Here is a 23773-nt window from a genome sequence, read left to right on the forward strand (position 1 = left end):
CAAGACAAAACTACAGGCTCACAACCGAGGTTGTTGATTATATATTTAATTATCAATATCTTTCCAGTTTTGACCGTTTAGCTTGCATTTGTTTTTAAACTGGGTTTGCTAGTTTATTTCAGTTGAATTAATTAATTAATTATTAACACTTATGCCTTGCTAAAAAAAGTTACATTGGCAGGGTTAACTATGAAATGTGTATGTTGAACTTCAAACTGCAATACAATTATGAAAGGTCAATATTTATTTATTTATTTTCATGAAGGGGTTCTTGTTTAATTTATATCATGGTTTAATTAATCAGAATTAAACATTTACCTTCAGATGCTAGTTTTGATCATAACCCCTACAGCTTGAAACATTTACTAAAATAGTCTAATTCAATATTCTAAAAACACTTTTGATTATTATTTAGTATAATAATAATAGTATGACAAATTCAAAGTTTAGGCTAGAGAGAAGCTGTGACCGCACCTCACCGCTCTGATGATGCAAACAATATCCACGTTCTGTTTGTTTGTCAGCAATGATCCAAACGGGAAGTTTATTTCAGAAGCTAGAATCCTGACAGTTTGACATTGTTTGAGCCCATCTATGGTGCAACATAGTCAAATCCCCCTCGTTGACGTTAATTGTTTTCACCTGTTGTGCTGCTGTGCGCAACAGGGCAGATCCCCGCCAGGCCAGGTTGACCTACCCAGGCCTGTGAAATTCATAAGCAGTCATAGTAGCATATTGGAATGGAATTTGCTAAAACTGACTGATAAAGGCTATACTGATACAGAACCACATATAGTATATATTGTCGCTGTTGGGTGGAAACCTTGTATGTCCAAAACCATTTTTTAAAAAAAGTATTATTATTAAAATAGTGAAAATAGCCGATCTACAAGCTCCCAATGCATTGTGAGCTTGCAGATCTGCTATTTTCACTATTTTAGTGAGACAATCTTGTACGATAAAGTAGGGCATTTGGCCTTTGTGCTCTCAAAACATTCTCACCAACACCAAAGGCCAAGTGGCCTTGACCCTAAAATGACCAAATTCCAGGTCTCGTTGGGAGTGTTAACTAGCAGATTTGTAACAATGAACTTCCATTATAACCACATTCTTTAAATGAAAGTGAAAAATGTCATTTACATTTTCTGTGGCAACAAACTTATTAAAGTTTTGTAAAAAGTCACAAAATTGCCTCTCCTCCCCCAGGTAGGCTACCTCAATGTGATTTTCCATGTTACATAAAGGTTACAAACATGTTAAATAAAGGTTAAAAACATGTTAAATAAAGGTTACAATATATAATACGGTGGATATGGATGAAACGCATGAGTTTGATTGTTTTCTCTGTTTGTTTGACACGATGTGATTGTGTGTATTTTTCAGAAACGGACAACAAATCTAATTCCAGGAAGAATGAGGTGGAAGCACCAGGAGGAAGTTCTTTGGATTTAGGTGAGAGAGTGTATGTATGTATGTATGTATGTATGTATGTATGTATGTTTGTATGTCACAGGCGACTATAACTTTCTCTATGCGTGGGGGAGCACAAAGAGAGACTGAAATGTTTTGCATGAGCGCCACATTTTTAAATGAATTAATTCTTATTTTTGCCCTCAAAATATTAAGTCGGGTGTGGATTGTGCGATTTCACGTTGGCCACCTTGACCACCTCCAGCCAAGCCATAGTCAGTTCTGTTCATAACTCAACAGTGGTGGAAAAAGTACTCGCATGTTTTACTCAAGTATAAGTATCAATACTGCAATGTAGAAATACTCTGTTACAAGTAAAAGTCCGGAATGAAAAATGTTTTGAGTAAAAGTACAAAAGTATTGGTATAAAAATGTACTCAAGGTACCAAAAGTAAAAGTACTCACGATGCGTCGCATCGCGACAAATTGTGAGCTTGTAAATTGGCTATTTTCAAATGGCCAAAATGTAGGCCTATATAGGGCTGAAGTGGTTAATGTATGTTTTGTAATAATAATCAAAATCTACAAAGTAACTAGTAACTAAAGTGTTCAAATAATTGTTGTTTACACCACTGTAGCTCAACATTTGTTTTAGTCACAGACCGGCTGTATCTCATCACAGACACACAGCTGTCCAGTCAGTTAGTAGATATTCCTTGTTGGTCGTTATAGGCATGTAAATCCATAGCTGTCACTCTTAACCAGTGGTGGAAAGTAACTAAGTACATTTACTCAAGTACTGTACTTAAGTACAATTCTGAGGCACTTTTACTTTACTGGAGTATTTCCAATTCTCAATACTTTTACTCCACTACATCTCAGTGGCAAATATTGTACTTTTACTCCACTACAATTATTTGAAAACTTTAGTTAGGCTACTAGTTACTTTTCAGATATAAATTATTATATTATAAAACATACATTAACCACTTTAGCCCTGTTTTATACATAGGCTATTTGAAAATAGCCGATCTACAAGCTCACAACGTGTCACATCGCAACACGTTGTGAGCTTGTAGATCTGCTTTTTTCAAACATTTTAGTACTTTTACTTTTTGTACTATAAGTATATTTTGATGCCAATACTTTTGTACTTTTATTCAAGTAACATTTTGAACACAGGCCTTTTACTTGTAACAGAGTATTGCTACATTGTGCTATTGCTACTTTTACTTAAGTAAAATAGTACTTCTTTCACCACTGCTCTTAACACACACAGTAATAGTCACCCAGAATAATTCCCTGCGATCAAGGGCATCATAATTTTAGGGTTTATACCAAGGAAGACCACAAACGCACTGTTCGCCCTGAGAGTGCTGATGGAGAAGTATAGAGAAGGACAGAAGGTGTTATCCAGAAAAAAACACATGATAGGGTGCCAACGTGGCTCATATAATTCACAATGGATGGAATGTTAACCACATAGTAATAACGTATTCATTATTAATAACCACTCTCATTACATTTTTAAATGAAACTATATATGATTTATGATTGACTGAATGTTAATGCTGATGCTCTTTTGTTTTCAGCCCTCCTTTCAGCCCTGATTGCTAAAATGGCTGCACGTGAAGAACAACATGCAGGTATTATAACTTAACATTGAGCAAACACGTATAGGAATTACATAAGATCTATACAATGTTTTGGTCTGGTTTCCTTGCATTTACATCTAAACTTGCACTCTGCCAGAAAACACCCTTGCAAAGACAAGGATTCACAACTTCAAACACTTCTTTTATATGTTTTTGTTTAAAAAAAAGCTGGCATTCCAACTCTTCTCGCTTTCCTGATCTTTTCCTGATTTTTTTCTGAAAATGCAGTTTTTTTCACACTATTTAGCCTTGCTAATTCTACTGTTTTGCTCCTGAAAAGAAGTGTAATTCCTAGACACTTCCAGCAGAGGTGCTCACGTTCAGAGTATGGGTGAATGATTTTGAGAGAGAGACAGACAGACAGACAGACAGACAGACAGACAGACAGACAGACAGACAGACAGACAGACAGACAGACAGACAGAGAGTGAGTGGAGGGTTAGAGAGATAGAAGGAGGACAGAGACAATTGGCCATGACTCTTATTTGCATTTGAATGTGCCACAGCTCCAAAAGTTATTATATCGATCCAGATCTGAGTTTAAGAAATATTCAATATTAACTAACAACAACATTTGAATTTCGTGAAACGCACGCACGCACGCACGCACGCACGCACGCACACACGCACACTCCCTCACACACGCACACACACACTCCCACACACTGATCACACATAGAGAATGGTTCATATAGGATACTATATAATCTGGCTCAAATTTAAGCAAAATAGATTAACGTTTGATGTATTACTTCGTGTTTTCCTTGCTTATAGTAAGTCGCTCTGAATTCAGAGCGTCTGCTATATGCCTGAATTGTACATTGTATTTATGTATTTAAATGCTATGACAAAATACAAACTTTGTTTACAGCCAGATTTTATTACAATAAGTACATGACCTCTAGGCTAAATTCAGGTTCAACAGAAATATCTCCCTCTCCCATATTTGATTCAAAGTTTTAAAATTAAGAGATTAACTATAAACACTACTGGTGTCTTAATATAAATTAGTATTATTGAGTGATTCAATGTTAACTTAAAACATATTTTTATGATTTCAGCCAACTATGCTCGGCTGTCCAGAGTAGAAACGAGGATGGAGGAACTGAACAAAAACAATGCAGGTATTATAACTTCACATTCAGCAAACATTTTATGTTCTACAATGAATATGTGTGTGTATGTGTCTATGTGCGTTTGTGTAAAACAAGTGCTGCAGCGCGCACGCACGCACACACACACACACACACACACACACACACACACACACACACACACACACACACACACACACACACACACACACACACACACACACACACACACACACACACACACACACACACACACAAAATGGATCATGTTGCCTCAAGCTCTACTTTTTTAAAGGAAAGATTTCAAAAAAGTATGGGGAACTAAATCACTAATGTAGTATTTGAAGGCCTGACAATGTAGTTAAACCCAAAGCTTTACTGCACTACGCCCACAGTTTTTGTGGCGCAAACAAGGGTTTTCACCCTAGTTTAACCACTAGTCGACCTTGTTGGTAGTAGAATAGTTGATTTAAAAAAAATATATATTATTATCTTTTTTGTTTTCTTTATTTTTGTATGCAGTCCTACAAGGTAGCAAGCTAATTTATATCATATTCACACCTATAGAGTTTTCTTTTTAAAATTACAAACATTATAAACGGAATATAATAGTGTAATGCAGAGAGTTAATTAAGTATCATTTTATTAACTCGCCGCACATAGCAGCGATCTGGTGTCTGGCTTGTGGCCGTGGTGAAGTTGGTTTCAGGTTGGATTTTCACCCAGTTGGATAATATCCAGCTGGGTGAATATCCAACCTGAAACCAACTTCACCATGGTGGGAAGCGGCCAGAGTTGCGTCTTTTCCAGGACTTATCACAATCTAGTTGTATAAAAGTATAACATCGTAGTGAACACAGCAGCTAGGTGAGGGCGGCCCCAGCTAAACAACAGGCCGCTCCACGTTCGTTTGTATGAAGTATCTCACTGAAGATGTGGACAAAAAGACGGAGTAGCCTAGCCTTGTTGATTAGATCACACAGCGCTCGTCCGTCACAAGCTTCATGGCTGAACTTTTACCTGGTGTTTGCACTTTCTACATTTACAACCCGTACATACTGTAAACGTTCAGATTTCAAATATAAAGTGCTTACCCCATGGCCACGGATGTTACAATTATGTACGGGCCGACCCCAAAACCGATGTATTGTTCAATAAAAAGCATTTTAATCCGATTGGTGGCCATTTTTCTGAATTTTCTCCATATGCTTTCAACTACGCTACCGTATGGGTTGGGAGGTGAATTGCACTCTGATACATTATAACTCTATGAGGAAATGGCCGTCGATCGGATTAAAATGGTTTATATTGAACAATGCTACGGGTACTTATACCCGCCCAAAGTGATTTGTAACATCCGTGGCCATGGGGTAAGCACTTTATATTTGATATCTGAACGTTTATGTAGATGTACGGGTCGTAAATGAAGAAAGTGCAAAAAACAGGTTGAAGTTCCATCAGTCATGTTTCAGGGCTAGTTATTGACCAACAGCTGGATTTATTGTGTACCTTGTTTAACGAGAGACACGGCAGATACAGTAATTTTGGCAAGTTCAGTTTCCATTCCTTATTGTAGCAGCAGAACGCCATGTCCCAGAGCGTCTTTATTATTACATAATAGCTAAACCTCGACTAGTCGACTACCAGTGGGTCAAATTTGTCAACTAGTAAAAATCACTAGTCGTGAAAGCCCTAGCGCACACACGCACGCGCACACACACACACACACACACACACACACACACACACACACACACACACACACACACACACACACACACACACACACACACACACACACACACACACACACACACACACACACACACACACACACACACACACACACACCTACTGAAATTGATGTTTTTTAAATGAAACTGCACGAGTATTAATGAGTGATTTAATGAATGTTAATATTGTGATTATTTCAGCAAACCAAGCTCAGCTGTCCAGCGTAGAAATGAGGGTGGAGCAACTGAACAGATACAATGCAGGTATTATAACTTCACATTTAGCAAATATGTTTGTGCTCTATAATGAATACAATGTGTACGTGTGTGTGTGTGTGTGTGTGTGTGTGTGTGCGTGCGTGCGTGCACTTGGGTGAGTGTACTGTATGTGTGAGGGTGTTTGTGTGTAAAAGAAAGATTGCAGCACACTTACGCACAGACACGCACGCACGTACACGCACACACACACGCACACAAAGAATATATTCAGTGAATGCAGGCAGGAGAGGACAGTGGTAAAATAATAGATAGAGCTTTGAAAAAGTAATTAATTATTGATTCATAGAATTTACAAGTGAAAACTTTAAAATTCATATATTTTGGTTTAATCGGATTAAAGGGATAGTTCACCCAAGAAATGACTGTTTTACTATTGTAACAGGTTTTATAACTATTATCATTTTTAGCAAACATGTTATGTTTTAACCCCTTGTTAAAAGTTCCAAAGAGCAATGATGTATCAAAGTTAGATGGCCTGCGTTCATACAGATGAAGTGGTAACTGGTCTAAACTGGTTAGAAGACAGGCTGCTGTCATACAGATGAAGTGTTAACTGGTCTAAACTGGTTACCATTGGATAATTTCTGTAAAGCATTCCTTAGGGCACGGTCACACCAAAATATGGTTGCCCGCTGTTAAACTAAACCGTTTTTTTTGCAGCCAGTATTGTATGTCATGTATCAGCAGGCGTATAGAGCGCATAAACGCAAGATGTCTGCGACACGTGTAAAGTAAACCTTTAAACACTTCCAGGCTAAAAGTCTCATGCATGAAAAAACCCTACTGAGCTTTTTTTCAGGCTATTAGACGTCTAAATATACATCTAACGGCTAGGCTAAAACCGGGTTAAACTGGTCTAACAGTGAACGTTTTTTCAACGTCTATTCTTAGCCTAGACGATGATTATCATTTTTTTAAGCGTCTATACATAGACCGTCTATATCGCAGTTGAAATGTATACATATAGATGCTTAAAAAACAGCTAATCAACTTCTAGGCTAAGAATAGACGTTGAAAAAACATTCACTGTTAGACCATAACCCGGTTTTAGACGGAGGTCTAATAGCCGACTATGGATCACTGGGACGCAAGCACATGAGCGCTCATGTGCGTCTGAAAGAGGTCCGATTGAACCCCACGGGCACGCCCATGCACATTCTTAAGATTCCTATTTTTATGTAAAATCAGATTAACTGTAATTACTACTGGTGTTTTAATCACACTGCATCAGTATTAATGAGTGATTTAATGTTAATATTGTGATGATTTCAGCCAACTTTGCTCAGCTGTCCAGCGTTGAAATGAGGGTGAATGTAAGTGAAGGTCAAGTGGAGCAACTGAACAGACACAATGCAGGTATTATAACTTCATATTTAGCCAACATTTTGGTTGCGTTCGGAAATGCGCACCGGGAGCGCATTCGCCTATTAGTTTGTATTGGCCAGTGCGCTCAGTGCTATATTTCCGAACGCACCCTTTAAGTAATATAACGCAGGGTTTCTCAAAGTGGGTGCTGTGACACCCTGGGTGCCCTGACACAAGTCCAGGGGTTCCGCAGAATACTTTGATAATATTTGGAATGGATCAAAATCACTTCAGTTTAACCACTTTCACCATAACCCTCTATATCGGATTTGCTTGGTGCGCTCTTTATCCATCTACACCAAAAATAGCATATCTACAAGCTCATAACACATCACAAAGTAACGCATTGTGAGCTTGTAGATCGTCTATTTTTGGTGAACGTTACTACAAGATTAGATATGCTGGGGTTCAAGTGGATATTTTGATTCTGTCCTAATGGAAACTGACGTTCTCTGAAGTTGTCCTTGTGACATACTGTACCGTATCTTAAGGGGGAAATAATCAATGTTTATGTCCCGTAATATGACATACATTTAAGGTGCCATAAAGTAACAATGTCATCCATGTCTTATAACATGAATATGAAGTATGTCAATATTGAATCAAGCAACATACAAATTGTCTGGGGTGAAACACAAAAGCCAAAGTAGACTTCAAAATGACCCAGAAGTGTTTTAACACTTGCTTGACTGAGCTTTCTTGCCGACTAACACATACTGGCTGGGTCAAAATGACCCTTAAGAGTGAAAAATAATTAATGCCTAAAATCTCTCATAATCTGGGCTCAAACTTAAACAAAATAGTTTAACATTTCATTTGATATCTTACCTTATGTTTTCCTTGCTTACTGTCACAGCCAGATTTCATTTTATATATAAAGTATATGACCTGAAGGCTAAATTCAGGTTCAACAGAAATCTCTCCCTCACTCATATTTGATTCATAGAATTCAAAAGCAAATGTTTTAAAATTCATATTCAGCTGTAATTACTACTGATGTTTTAATCTAACTGCATGAGTATTAATGAGTGATTTAATGTTAATATTGTGATGATTTCAGCCAACCTTGCTAAACAGTCCAGTGTAGAAATGAGGCTGAATAGTCGAGTGGAGGAAGTGAACAGACACAATGCAGGTATTGTACTTTCATTGTTAGAAAACTCATGTTGAAAACTCTGACAATACTGATTAGTGTGGCTGTTGATTCTGATCGTCTCTAGGCAACCCCAGTACTGTTCTTGCACACGATGTCACAAACATAAGATCCAGACTTGTGAGGTGCACCGTTAATCCGATCCACACCAAACAGGGAACAAACATTGTTCAGGGGTCTGCCATGAAAATAGTCACACACAAAAAAACATTGAACACAATATGGGAACTAAATCACCAATAGAACTGGATTTGAAGGCCTGAACAAGTAATCATATAGAAACACTAAACCTTACTGCACTACTCCCAGTTTTTGTGGCACACATACGCGCACGCACGCACACACACACACACACACACACACACACACACACACACACACACACACACACACACACACACACACACACACACACACACACACACACACACACACACACACACACACACACGTCAAATTAAATCAACTCCTGAAATTGATGGTTTTTAAATCAAACTGCATGAGTATTAATGAGTGATTTGATGTTATTATTTCAGCTCAGCTGTCCGTCGTTGAGATGAGGCTGAATGTAAGTGACAATCGAGTGGAGAACGTGAGCAGACTCATAACAGGTATTATAACTATTATCACTTTTAGCAAACATGTTATGTTTTAACCCCTTGTTAAAAGTTCCAAAGAGTAATGATGTGTCAAAGTTAGATGGCCTGCGTTCATACAGATGAAGTGGTAACTGGTCTAAACTGGTTATAAGGCAGGCTGCTGTCATACTGATGAAGTGTTAACTGGTCTAAACTGGTTAGAAGGCAGCCTAAACCAAGCAGTGGCTTTACATTTGAACTTTAGAAGAACCACTGCTCATGTGGCCTGTAGAAACACCACTGATCATGTGACCTGTAGAAACATGTCTTAGTTACAAGTCTATTGGACTTAATCAATGATCAGTATACTGGTCCTCCTATAATGTCAACATACGAACTACTACTTTTAAATTCTGCATCTACATCTTTTAAAAGCAACAAACACAAATCACATCCGACTGTTATCACCACTACACTAACATCCTGTTTTATTGAACAATAAAACATTCACATATCTCCTAGTAGAATGTTTTATTGAATAATAAAACACATTCACATATCTCTTAGTAGAATGTATTATTGAATAATAAAACATTCACATATCTCCTAGTAGAATGTATTATTGAACAATAAAACACCTTCACATATCTTCTAGTAGAATGTATTATTGAATAATAAAACATTCTCATATATCCTAGCACTTTATATTTGAAATCTGAACGTTTATGTAGATGTTGGGTCGTAAATGGAGAAAGTGCAAAAACCAGGTTGAACTTCCATCAGTCATGTTTCAGGGCTAGTTATTGACCAACAGCTGGATTTATTGTGTACCTTGTTTAACGAGAGACACGGCAGACACAGTCATTTTGGCGAGTCCAGTTTCCATTCCTTATTGTAGCAGCAGAACGCCATGTCCCAGAGCGTCTTTACTATTACATAATAGGTAAACCTCGACTAGTCGACTACCAGTGGGTCAAATTTGCCAACTAGTAAAAATCACTAGTCGTGAAAGCCCTAGCGCGCACGCGCACACACGCACACGCATACGCACACGCACACACGCACACACGCAAACACACACACACCAATTCAACTACTGAAATTGATGGTTTTTAAATGAAACTGCATGAGTATTAATGAGTGATTTAATTAATGTTAATATTGTGATTATTTCAGCCAACCAAGCTCAGCTGTCCAGCGTAGAAATGAGGGTGGAGCAACTGAACAGACACAATGCAGGTATTATAACTTCACATTTAGCAAATATTTTGTGCTCTATAATGAATACAATGTGTGCGTGTGTGTTTGTGTGTGTGTGTGTGTGTGTGTGTGTGTGTGTGTGTGTGTGTGTGTGTGTGTGTGTGTGTGTGTGTGTGTGTGTGTGTGTGTGTGTGTGTGTGTGTGTGTGTGTGTGTGTGTGTGTGTGTATGTGTGAGGGTGTTTTTGTGTAAAAAAAAGATTGCAGCACACTTACGCACATACACGCACACACGCGCACGCACGCACACACACACACACACACACACACGTCAAATCAAATCAACTACTGAAATTGATGGTTTTTAAATCAAACTGCATGAGTATTAAATAGTGATTTGATGTTATCATTTCAGCTCAGCTGTCCGTCGTTGAGATGAGGCTGAATGTAAGTGACCAGCGAGTGGAGAACGTGAGCAGACTCAAAACAGGTATTATAACTATTATCACTTTTAGCAAAGATGTTATGTTTTAACCCCTTGTTAAAAGTTCCAAAGAGCATTGATGTGTCAAAGTTAGATGGGCTGCGTTCATACAGATGAAGTGGTAACTGGTCTAAACTGGTTAGGAAGGCAGGCTGCTGTCATATATGACAGCAGCCTGCCTTCTAACCAGTTTAGACCAGTTACCACCTCATCTGTATACAGATGAAGTGTTAACTGGTCTAAACTGGTTAGAAGGCAGCCTAAACCAAATAGTGGCTTTACATTTGAACTATAGAAGAACCACTGATTATGTGGCTCTTAATATTATTGAATAATAAAACATTCACATATCTATTAATATTATTGAATAATAAAACATTCACAAATCTCTTAGTAGAATGTATTATTGAACAATAAAACAGATTCACATATCTTCTAGTAGAATGTATAATTGAATAATAAAACATTCACATATCTCTTAGTAGAATGTATTATTGAATAATAAAACATTCACATATCTCTTAGTAGAATGTATTATTGAATAATAACACATTCACATATCTTCCAGGAGAATGTGTTATTGAACAATAAAACACATTCACTTATCTCCTAGTAGAATGTATTATTGAATAATAAAACATTCTCATATCTCCTAGTAGAATGTATTATTGAAGAATAAAACGTTCTCATATCTCCTAGTAGAATTTATTATTGAACAATAAAACATTCACTTATCTCCTAATAGAATGTTTTATTGAATTTTATTGAATAATAAAACATTCACATATCTCCTAGTAGAATGTTTTATTGAATAATAAAACATTTACATATATCCTAGTAGAATGTACTATTTAATAATAAAACATTCACATACTGTATCTCCAACTAGAATGTTTTATTGATTAATAAAACATTTACATAATCTTATTACAATTACAAGAAGTCCGAAAATCAGAATTACTTAAAGATGGGTATTGCGATTTTCAGTGATAATTTTACTGTGTCATTAAAGTGCTGTTTCTCTATTGGCACGTTTGACCCTCAAGGTTTCAGCCTCCAGGAAGAAACTCAAAATAGTCAGAGAAGACATAAAACGCCATAAAAACACCACCAGGGGGCTTAATGAAGTTCTATCAACCTCATGGACACATGAAAAACCATGGCACCACCTTTTTAAAGTACAAGATAGTTTGGAAATAATAATAAACCAAAAAAGCAGATCTACAAGCTGCTATTAGCTGCCATAAGATGCTATAGCTGATCTACATGGCACAGAAATTATAAGAATATTAATCTGATACGTCAGTACTGTGGCTTTAACACATTTTAGACAGGAAAAACACAATCAGTTTTATCATCTGCTGAAAAATGCCATCTAGTTGGAGATCTACATAATCATAGGCGGCGGGTAATGAAGGCTAGGGTAGGCTAAGCCTTCCCAAATGTTATCCTGGAAAATTTTTGAAATTGAGCAAATTATATATAATAAATGTGCGCAGCATTATATATTGTGTGTGCTGTCGCTGCAGCCCCCTGGTGACAATCACGCCTACCCGCCGATCAAAGGAGCACCCTCTCCGCCCCCTCCCTTCAGCAGAAAATAACGTGCATTACTGCGTTCACATCAGCGCAGGCTGCGCAGCACTGCTTGTCACCCTATAACCGAAATAAACTTAATAAAGTAACCAAAAAAGTAACTTTATCCACGAAGCGCGCGCGCGGGGGGGGGACACATGCACGCGCGCTGCGCGCGCGTGCATGTGTCCCGTACTAGCCTTCCCAAATGTCGGACTCACCCGCCGCCTATGTACATAATAATATAAACTATTTGATCATTAAGAGTATAAGATATGCTTTCATAGTAATATAAATAATATGATCATTAACAGTATAATATATGCTTTTATAATCATATAATAATGTGATAATACTCCTGTGTTGACAGACCAACCTAAGGTGGCCTTCTCTGCTTATTATCTGGGTAGTGGATACATTAATACTGCTGGAAATCTGCGTTATCAGAGAGTTCACTCTAACATCGGCAACGCCTACAGTACATCTACAGGTGTGTGATGATTAAGTTAATTATGTTAATTAACTTTACATTAAAAGTAGGTTAAGTGATATGTTTGGTGAAAACAAAAAGTGTTTTGTTAAAATGTTAAAGTTCTATAGTGTTAAATAGCTCTATATTGTGATAGTAATCATTACTATAGAGTGTTTGTTCAGTAACAATGTTAAATAGCCCTATATTGTAATCATTACTATAGAGTGTTTGTTCAGTAACAGTGTGAAATAGCTCTATATTGTGATAGTAATCATTACTATAGAGTGTTTGTTCAGGGGTCTCCATGTCTCTCCAGCTCTTCGATGAACTGAAAATACATTTTCAAGTTTGATGATTATTACTATCACAATATAGAGCAATTTAACCCCAGAGAGTTTTTAAGTTGCTTGATTTAAAACAAAAACAGAAATCTGGGAAAGTGAAAGAATAACATTATAATGACAAAATATAATAAAACCAAGGACAGGTGTTTTCAATGAGGGCGTGTCTGATAAAGTTAATATCAAATATCTAAATACTGAATAAAAAAACTTAAAACTGTCTAGGGTTTTCACAAAAGCCAGAGTAGACGTTAAAATGAGCCCAAACATGTTTGAAAGTGAGCTTAAAGGAATAGTTCACCAAAAAAAATACTTATTTTCTATCAATCAAAGTAGTTGACAGTGTTTAAAAATGTCAACATGATCTGTGTGTGTGTGTGTGTGTGTGTGTGTGTGTGTGTGTGTGTGTGTGTGTGTGTGTGTGTGTGTGTGTGTGTGTGTGTGTGTGTGTGTGTGTGTGTGTGTGTGTGTGTGTGTGTGTGTGTGTGTGCGTGTGTGTGTGTGTGTGCGTGCGTGCTTATGCGTGTGTGTGCACATGTGTGTGCTCATGTATGAGTGTGTGTGCGTGCGTGTGTACATGAGTGTGTTTTTGTGTGCTCATGTGAGAGCTCATTTGTGTATGTGTGTGCGTGTGCGTGTGCGTGTGTGTGTGTGTGTGTGTGTGTGTGTGTGTGTGTGTGTGTGTGTGTGTGTGTCATGTGTGTGTACATGTGTGTTTGTGTGTGCTCATGTGTGTGCTCATTTGCGTGCGTGCGTGCGTGCGTGCGTGCGTGTTCCAGGTCAATTCTCCGCACCTGTGAAAGGAGTTTATCAGTTCAGATTCACTGCAGCTACCTATGGACAAAACAAGAATGTGCAGATCCTAATGTATAAAAATAATCAGCGGCTCATGTATAACTATGGATACAATAATCATGGAGGGTTTGAATACATATCTAATGGAGTGATCGTAGTGATGGAGCAGGGAGACAAAGTGTACATGAAGGGGAGTGGTAACAAGAATCTCTATGATACCACAAACACTCACAACACATTCAGTGGTTTTCTGCTCTATTCTCTGTAACTCTGCTACTGACATGGCTGGAAACTCACTGAGTATATTTACTCAAATACTCTACTTAAGTCCAATTTAGAGATACTTTTACTTGACTTCATTATTTACCTTTTTCAATACTCAATTTCAGTGTTTCTCAAAGTGGGGGGTCCGGGGGTCCTTTGGGGGGTCCCCAGCTAAATAAAAAGACAAAGTAAATACATAAATCACTTTAATCCGTATTTTATGATGATCTACAAGCTCACACTGGTGTGTTGTGAGCCTGTAGATCTGCCATTTAAAAATACATACATTGAAATACAGAATCTTGAAACATGAGGAATAATTTAGAAAATACAAAATTACAAATCTACTCTCATGGGAGTCCAAGATGGGGGTCCCAGATGGGGGTCTGCAGATAAATACATATTGATTTGGGGTCCACATTACATCTCAGAGGCAAATATTGTACTTTTTACTCTATTATAATTATTTGATTGCTTTAAGGTACTTTGTAGATTTGGATTACTAAAGCAAAACATATATTTTAAGCACAATGTTATACTTCAACTGTTCCAAAATAGCAGATCTACAAGCTCACAACGTCTTGCAATGAATCACATTATGAGCTTGTAGATCTGCTATATTTTGACAAATACCAAAAGGTTAAATAGGCCCTTCTGCATAAAGAGTACTGTAAGTATGTTTTAATGCCAATACTTTTGTACTTTTACAGACCTTTTACTTGTAATAGAGTATTTCTACATTGTGGTTACTTGTAAGTCATTCTGAGTGTAAATGTCTCAATTGTAACTTGTACTTGTAAATGGTATTTGTACTTTTACTCCAGTAAAAAAATGTGAGTACTTCTTCCACCACTGTCCTGATAGCTTTACATTAAAGAGCTTCTGTAATGTTCATATTCATGTTGTCAATAAAGACACATTCATTACATTAGAGCTTCTGTAATGTTCATATTCATGTTGTCAATAAAGACACATTATGAAGCACTGTTGTTTGTCTATTGTATTTTTTATTTATTATCTGTAGACCGATGTCATACAGAAAACTTGTTGGTATGTGTAGTGCCACCTTGATAAAAAAGACAACTATATTGTGTTGCTTAAACTTATGTATTCAGCTAGATTCACTCATATACCAAAATCTGTTTTAACTGAAAATAAATTGCTTCTCAGGTCAAATATTGAATTGCAATCATTAATTCATTACAAAGCCTCTAATTAATTTGATAATTTGTAATCGAGTCCCAGCCCTAACACGCAACTTTGAGTACCTAGAAAAGTGCTATATAAATTTTATGCATTATTATTATTATTATTATTATTATTATTATTATTATTATTATTATTATAATTATAATAACAGACTAATGTATTGACTACAGGCTGATGTCATGTACATGAATACTCTTCTTTAATATAACAGAATAATGTATTGACTACAGGCTGATGTCATGTACATGAATACTCTTCTTTAATATAACAGAATAATGTATTGACTACAGGCTGATGTCATGTACTACATGAATACTCTTCTTTAATATAACAGAATAATGTATTGACTACAGGCTGATGTCATGTACATGAATACTCTTCTTTAATATAACAGACTCATGTATTGACTACTAACAGACTGATGTCATGTACATGAATAATCTTCTTTCAGTGATCATATAAACTGCGCTCTCATAATTAGAATAATTAGAATGACTACGCTGCCATGGCGTGCTCGTACCTGCTAATATGGTCCATTGATCGTACCACCAGCAGCTCCCAGCTCACAGCCGTTGCCAAACACCTACATGAACACAATGAATCTCCCATTACTCAATATCAAGGGGTTTCCTGTTTACCAGTGTTGCCATGTCTGCTTATAATAGTTGCTTATTTTGGCTTGCTTTCCTAATGTCTTTTAAACCAGTGGTTCCCACATGTTTTCATGTCAAGGACCCCCAGATTAATATGCAATTGTCGCGCACCCCAAACTGAAAATATTTAGTGCCTGGGACCCCCATACAAGATTTTTGTTGTTAAAAAGTAAAAATAAAATAAAAAAATAGCTGATGTAAAGTGGTAAAGCCTTTTTGGGGGCTTGTTTTCATAGATCTGGCCGCTTGTTTCTCTTCTTTCCATGGACTCCCGCTACAAATCTGGCAACACTGATTACCTGCATTACACCTGTAGCCCACTGGGGAGGAAGTAGAGAGAGAGAGAGAGAGAGAGAGAGAGAGAGAGAGAGAGAGAGAGAGAGAGAGAGAGAGAGAGAGAGAGAGAGAGAGAGAGAGAGACAGACAGACAGACAGACAGACAGACAGACAGACAGACAGACAGACAGACAGACAGACAGAGAAACAGAGCAGTTACATTGGCATGGTTAACCACAAGAATAAATGTACCTCTCAGAGCCTCTCAGAGCTTCCATTGTGAATCTGCATGAGTTTATATCCCCATATGGTCAGGCTTTATTTCAGCTACAGTCCAGTTTTGACCGGCTATACAGTCCAGATATAACAACGTTACTGCAGAGCTGAAGAGGAGATCCTGTGGTCAGTCAGACATCATTTATTCATCGTTATATCATTTATCATTAATTGGAGCAAATAAAAAATCAGTACATTCTCACTCCCAAGCTGTCACTTACTTATGGCTGATTGGTCACGTCCACAAGTGTCACTCTTCTGTGAACTATCCCTTTAATTAAATAATTGTTATTTTGATCAACGTTTGCCTGTCTTCTCTCCTATGGAACCAACATTAATACAGCATGGATGGAATTGTGGACAACACCTCATCCAACCACAACAAAATATTCAAAGCCTAGCTTGGGTCTGAGAGTCTGAATCTCATCATTATGGAAATTTGTGTCTCACGTGTAGGATAAATAAAATAATGGACCTTGATATGAAAAAGGTTGAAATTATTCTAGGTGAGATGGAAACACTACCCACTACGGCCACAAGACGGAGTCCCTTCCCATACATTCCAAAGCTGTAGTCTAGGTAGGTATGCCCCCTAGTGGAGGAGCACTGTAACTGTTCTGTATCATCTATGATGGTCTGAAATGTATAAAAAAACAAAAAACAAATATAATGTGTAGTTTATGAAACTTGTTCTCATGTTTGTTTATGTATGTATTTGTTTGTTTGTTTGTTTGTTTGAGTTTTGTTACTTAGGCTTGTTTTTCTTGACCACATTGTTAAAATGTAATTTAGATTCAGGTTATTTAGACAGATGCTGGGTTCATTGTTTACCTGGTAACCTATAGTTTCAAATGCAGCGGTGTATAAAGTAACTAAGTGCAATTACTCAAGTACTGTACAATTTTGAGGTCATTTTTACTTTATTGAAGTATTTCCAGTTTTTAGTACTTTTACTTCTACTCCACTACATCTCAGAGGCAGATATTGCACTTTTACTCCATTACAATTATTTGAAAACTTTAGTTACTAGTTACTTTGTAGATTTTGATTATTATTACAAAACATACATTGCCCACTTCAACCCTATATACAGTACATTTCGGCCATTTGAAAATAGCCAGTCTACAAGCTCACAATGTGTCAATTTTAGATCTGCTATTTTCAAAAGATCTTTATATCTAACTATATAAATGGCGAGCGACTTCCGCACCCTAGGTGCGACACCCCACAGCTCTGTTATCGAATAAACAACGCACCGCCAGACCACATGTCGCCAACTGACTCGCCACGGCGGCCGCGCTGAATTTACGCGTCGCGTAGGGGACCTCTCATTGCTCACTACACCTTTTCCACCGCGCAACATAATTAATTCTACTCACCAAATGTCGGACAAAACGGAAGGGGAGGCAGCTTCGTACCATTTACCGTGCACACCACCGACACCGCACGGCGACGGGTTTCGCCGAAACAACACGAGCGGCCGCCATTGCACTCTGCCCTGCATGTCCTCCACAACAGCACACACACAGCTCCTTTGCTTCAACCCCCCCCCCCTTCTTACGTACCTCCTTTGTTCCACCCAGGCCGTTACTTTCACTTCACTCATGTCTCCATCACAATATGTCCGTCCTTCACGTGCCATGTTCATCCCAAACACAAAAACAAACAGCCACCGCCACAGCACAGCACGCTGCCCAGGGTAATCTGGTAAACAAACCTGCCTAGGTTCATGACACCACAGGACTCGACAGTGATGTCATCATTATGCAACCCGGAAGTACAAATACCAAGGATAGGTCAGTGATGTCAGTCGGGTTGCCAAGTTTGCTGCCAGGTTTTAAAAAACAAGCGACAGAAACAAGCAAACCGTGCATGAAAAAAACAAAAACTGCCGAAGGGGTCCGCCATGTTCCAGGGGGGTCCCCGGGGGTCCCAACACTCACAGGGGTCGCCGGACCACCAGGGGGTCCGCGGACCACCAAAGTAACAATCACTATTAACATTTTTTCCAATTTTTTTTTTTTTTTTTTTTTTTTCCTTTTTTGACACTTTTACTCTGGCGATTTGGGTACCCCAATATACACGCACCCACGCTGGGCCCCGTGCGCGGCTGGGGTTGAGGGGGGCGTAGCCCCCCAAAACTCTAGTAATTTATACATTTGAAAACTTGTGAAATGGGACATTCTGCATAATGAGTATTTTCTACTTTTGGTACTTTAAGTATATTTTGATACCAATACATGTGTACATTTACTCAACTAAATTTTGGACTTTCACTTGTAACTTGAGTATTTCTACATTTCAGTATTGATACTTTAATACTTAAGTAAAACAAATATACTTTTCCACCACTGTTCAAATGTACAGATTATTATTTTGATCTTGTACTGTTTAGACTTTAGACTGATGCTAGGTTCATTGTTTACCTGTGATCCTAGTTGTTCTGTCTCTTCTTCGTAATATACTTACTTATGGGATAACATCGCCAGGGGGCGATGTTATCCCATGGACTCCCGCTACAATTCTGATTGGATAGGGTAATGTGACGCAAAAAACGGTAGTCCGGAAGGGGTATAAAAACCCTCGCATCACTGTATATGTAGAACTGTTTTGTAAACTTACATTTTAAACATGACAGTTTGTCACGTCAGCAACGAGTGGTTTGGACAGAGGAGCAGGCAGTTAAAAAGTTATGGTTAAGGGGATAGTTCACCCCCAAAATGACTTTTCGGATTCCTTCGGATCGATTTTGCATCTCACTGTATGACAAGTCAAACAGTCAGACAGATAAAGAAGGCATGCACTGTTCACATGTGCTGTCACTAGGGCAGTACATTTAGAGTTCTTATCAGACAAATGTCCACAGAGAACTTTCTCTTAGCCTTGAAGAGATGCATTGCAAGACGTGGACTGTAAGGTCATTTATTCGGACAATGCCAAGACCTTTAAAAGAGCAGATCAAGATCTAAAGGAGCTGTGGAAATCATTCAAGGAACCTGAGCTCACAGCTTTCTTCACTGAAAGGGGCATTTCCTGGAAGTTTATTGCTGAGAGAGCAGCTTGTTGGGGCGGCTCCTGGGAAAGACTTGTGAGGTCAGTGAAGACATGCCTATAAACAGTCCTAGGAAAAGCCTCACTGAACTTTCAGGAGTTGACCACCACTCTCGCAGAGGTGGAGGCTGTGCTAAATTCTAGGCCACTCCATATGTGCGCAACAATGCTGATGAGCCCCAGCCCCTGACACCCGCTCATTTCCTGAGACTGACCTCCCTGCCACCTAAGACTATGATTTTGGAAACTCAGTCTGCCAATCTGAGCATAGAGAACATGGGACGCAGATGGAAATACCGCCAGAGACTTCTAAACAGCTTCTGGACCCGCTGGCGCAAGGACTATCTACTGGATCTGAAATCAGCACATAAGTGTGACACACCCAAACACACTGAGCTCAAAGTGAGAGATGTCGTGCTGATTGGAGAGGACAAGATGCCTCGACAAACCTGGAAAACAGGCAGAATTGAGGAGCTGTTTCCAGGGCGAGATGGACTGACACGCTCATGCATAGTCCATACTCCTACAGGGACTCTACTGAGAAGACCTGTGCAACTGATATATCCGCTGGAAATAACTTGACTTTATTTACTGTTTAGATTGTGATTTAGATTGTGATTGCTGATTCATCGGGCGGGAGAATGTTGTGATTTATTGTATTTTCATGTAATTTCATTAATAGTTAAAACGGTTGAAAAGGAACGTACTCATTCACATTTTAAGAAACACGTATTATTATTTCACTGCATATTGTGTGTATTTGTTGCAACCTTCATTGTGAAAGAACAACCGGAAGTGCTAAGTTACTCATTCCGTGTCACATAACAGTCTGAGATCACTACATCCGGTAGTATTGTTGTTGTTTGTGCTGAAAGCATGTAGATTCATTCATTCAAAACACGCTATTTCAAAGCCACCTTTTGTACCGACCAATTGTCTGTATTTTTCTTACTGCCAACAAGTTCAGTAAACTTAGTTTCAGTTAATTCATACCATTGTGTCATCATTTCATTAACTTTCACTACAAGCACATTTCAACAACAAGGCAATTCAATATATTAGGATGCACAAAACAAAATAAGTAAAAATGAATAGATACAGTTACAGTACAGAAGAGAAAATAAAAGAAAACAAAGGCAGTGGCAGTACCTCATGGTACCAGTCGGCCCTCCCGCATGGAGGGAAAATTTCAATGAGGGCAGAGGCCAGGCCGCGTGGCGGGCCCAGAAAACGTAACCTCCAGGGCCCTCGCTGCGCCCACCGAGTCTGCCCGAGGGCCCTCTCCGCCTGGACACACGATGGCTGGCGTGCGCCCCCGAGTCCTGGTTCTTTTCAAAAGGGGGGGGGGGGGGGGCTCAGACGCCAGAGAGGGAGCTCCGGGCGCCCGCTGGCCGCCTCTACCCGCCCCGGGAACCACCGTGTTGGGCACGGAGGTGTACCGGGGACCCCGGGGGTCCCTGGCCCAGGCACAGCGCCGCCTGGTTGTCCCTCTGAAAACTCCCTTTTTCAGCCAGCATTTCGGACTAACGGGGCTTCGGACTAGTGAGACGTCGGACTGGTGAGGCGGAAACTTATCACCAGAGGTCAGCTGATCGAGGATGACTGGAGTGTGGCCTCTGTTATAACCACACACTCCATAGATTGACCCTCAGCTCCGGACCTTCACACATGCTCTTCATACAGTTCCTCTGAGGGGAAAGCAGCAGCAGTAGTGAAGAATGCGGCCATGACGGCAACAGCACTCTCCAGATTATTAAGACTAGACCATACCCGTAGGGGGATATGAGCACCCAAGCCCCGGTGAAGGGCGCAGGCGAAAGTACAGACTTTGCTGCTTTTTTCTCGCGCGAAACCTGGCAACGTCATCTCCCATTGTTTGACACATAATGCACACAGTTTAACGCGAGCCGTCGCGCGCACACACACACACACACACAGCCGTCGCACGAACACACAGCACAGGCGCGAGCCGTCGCAAGCAAGCACGCTCGCCCACACACACACACACACACACACCACGGAGCTGCGACGCAGACGGCAACACGGCAACAGTGTGTCGCGTGCGAGCGCGCGCGTGTGCGCGCACGCACACATACACACACACACACACACACACACACACACACACACACACACACCATGGAGCTGCGACACAGACGGCAACAGTGTAACAGAATGGGTGTTTGGATTGGATGCGACACATGCGCAGTTTGATCTGGGTGCAATACGTTAGTCCGACAGCGCATTCCTCCGACAGCGCAGTGCTCCGACATTAAACAGTAAACCCGAACCAAACCCGCACCCTAACCCTAACCGCACGCGGATGCCACATAGTCGGAGAAAAGGTCTGTCGGATTAACGCATGCCTCCCAGTTTGATCTCCCGTTGTTTTTTAAAAGGCTAATAAACAGCTGAGATTTGGCAAAATTGAAAAACGGGCTTCGCAGTTAAGTTCAGATGGTAATGAGCAACGGCTGTGTGCAAAATCAGATCAAGTGCTCCAGCCAGTGAGGAGAAACGGCACACAGACGAACGAAGACACCATGGCCACAGAGGTTAGTCAAATTATAGGAGGATCCCATGCAGTTGCAGACGATGGCTCTTCAACATCACTTAATTCACCGGGCGGCCAATATGACGATACATTTTCCAGCTCTTGTCCTCCTCCTTACTGTAAGGGGATCCCCTGAATGAAAGCAGCTCAGCCATTTTATACATCCACACGGCGTAGTGTCATCAGTGGGTCGTACCTAGGGGGGCGGAGTCACCTCGGGGGAAAACACAGATTTCCCCCAGCTGGTATAGACCGAGGTCGAGGGATGTGGGGTTTTCAAACTCATATTCTGTAAAAGTAGGGGGAGAACGGGGTCGGTTGACGCAGGGGGGGACGGTTGGCGCACAGACCTTTTTTCATGCTACACAAAAAAATCGTCACATCCGGCGACGTCACCCTCTTCGTCTTCGGTCGTAAACATCAGACACAAATCTTTTCCCAGTTCTGATCAAAATTGGCAGAGTTGAAGCCACTTTCTACTGATTCTACTGATGCATCAATGAGAGTTAGATGCCAGAAATGTAACTTATGTCCCCCCCCCCCCCATGTATGCGCCGTTCGCCCCGACTGGTGGCCGGGTGCAGTACGTTAGTCCGACAGCGCATTCCTCCGACAGCGCAGCGCTCCGACGTTTCCAATACTAAACCCGAACCAAACCCGCACCCTAACCCTAACCGCACTCGGATGCCACATAGTCGGAGAAAAGGTCTGTCGGATTAACGCATGCCTCCCCTGGTGGCCGTGTGCGGAGAGTAGCGCAACGTCACTTTACTTACCGATTGCGTTCGACTCGTTTCACTAAAATTAAAACGGACTGCGGGTAATGGTGAGAGGACAAGTGTCTCTTGTTCACAAAAAAAGTATGCTTACATGAAATTAATTAATCTCTGTGCAGGGAGGGAAATAGAAATGGGTGCGTCAACCGACCCCGTTCTCCCCTGTACCAATTTAAAAAGCAGGCGTCATGGCTTGCCAGATCACAGGCACAGAACCTTGTTGCCACTCGACAAGGAACGCTACATTAGCAAATTAAACAAGAGTCCGATTGGAATGTTGTCCTGACTGGACAGAGGATCCAACACAACACAATGGCCCGAGGTTATCTGAGTTAATCTCCTGGTAAGAGACACTATTACATTTTCTATAGATATGATCAATTAAATGTATCATAATATCAAAAAGCAAAAGCCATTCATTCATCAATGATGTTTATAGAACACGTTTTAGTGATTTCCAAGTACAGGAGACATCCACGCTATTACAGTTTGGAAATGCAGTTCAACATGCAGCGATTTACACACAAAACAAGCCAAACCTGGCTATCCTCGTTTAAAAACCTACAGAAAACACAATTGTAA

The 23773-nt window shown here is 39.8% G+C and overlaps 1 protein-coding gene across 5 annotated transcripts in view; it reads left to right on the forward strand.

Annotated features, from left to right (window-relative positions):
- The window catches only part of LOC311056190 (uncharacterized protein), a 15682-nt gene extending 297 nt beyond the window's left edge, over window positions 1-15385 (forward strand). The window contains exons 2-12 of one of the 5 annotated variants that reach the window (XM_084072631.1): window positions 1384-1452; window positions 3003-3056; window positions 4127-4189; window positions 6094-6156; window positions 7444-7527; window positions 8597-8671; window positions 9226-9300; window positions 10444-10506; window positions 10881-10955; window positions 12895-13014; window positions 14117-15385. In XM_084072631.1, coding sequence (XP_083928757.1) covers window positions 1384-1452; window positions 3003-3056; window positions 4127-4189; window positions 6094-6156; window positions 7444-7527; window positions 8597-8671; window positions 9226-9300; window positions 10444-10506; window positions 10881-10955; window positions 12895-13014; window positions 14117-14400 — 1025 coding nt within the window. In that variant the 3' untranslated portion in view covers window positions 14401-15385. The remainder of the gene's footprint in view (window positions 1-1383; window positions 1453-3002; window positions 3057-4126; window positions 4190-6093; window positions 6157-7443; window positions 7528-8596; window positions 8672-9225; window positions 9301-10443; window positions 10507-10880; window positions 10956-12894; window positions 13015-14116) is intronic. The other 4 variants (XM_084072633.1, XM_084072632.1, XM_084072634.1 and 1 more) reach the window with 4 other exon arrangements.
- Window positions 15386-23773: the final 8388 nt, after the last annotated feature.

Source organism: Gymnoscopelus microlampas (assembly GCF_963454915.1).
Source record: "Gymnoscopelus microlampas genome assembly, chromosome: 11".
NCBI lineage: Eukaryota > Metazoa > Chordata > Actinopteri > Myctophiformes > Myctophidae > Gymnoscopelus > Gymnoscopelus microlampas.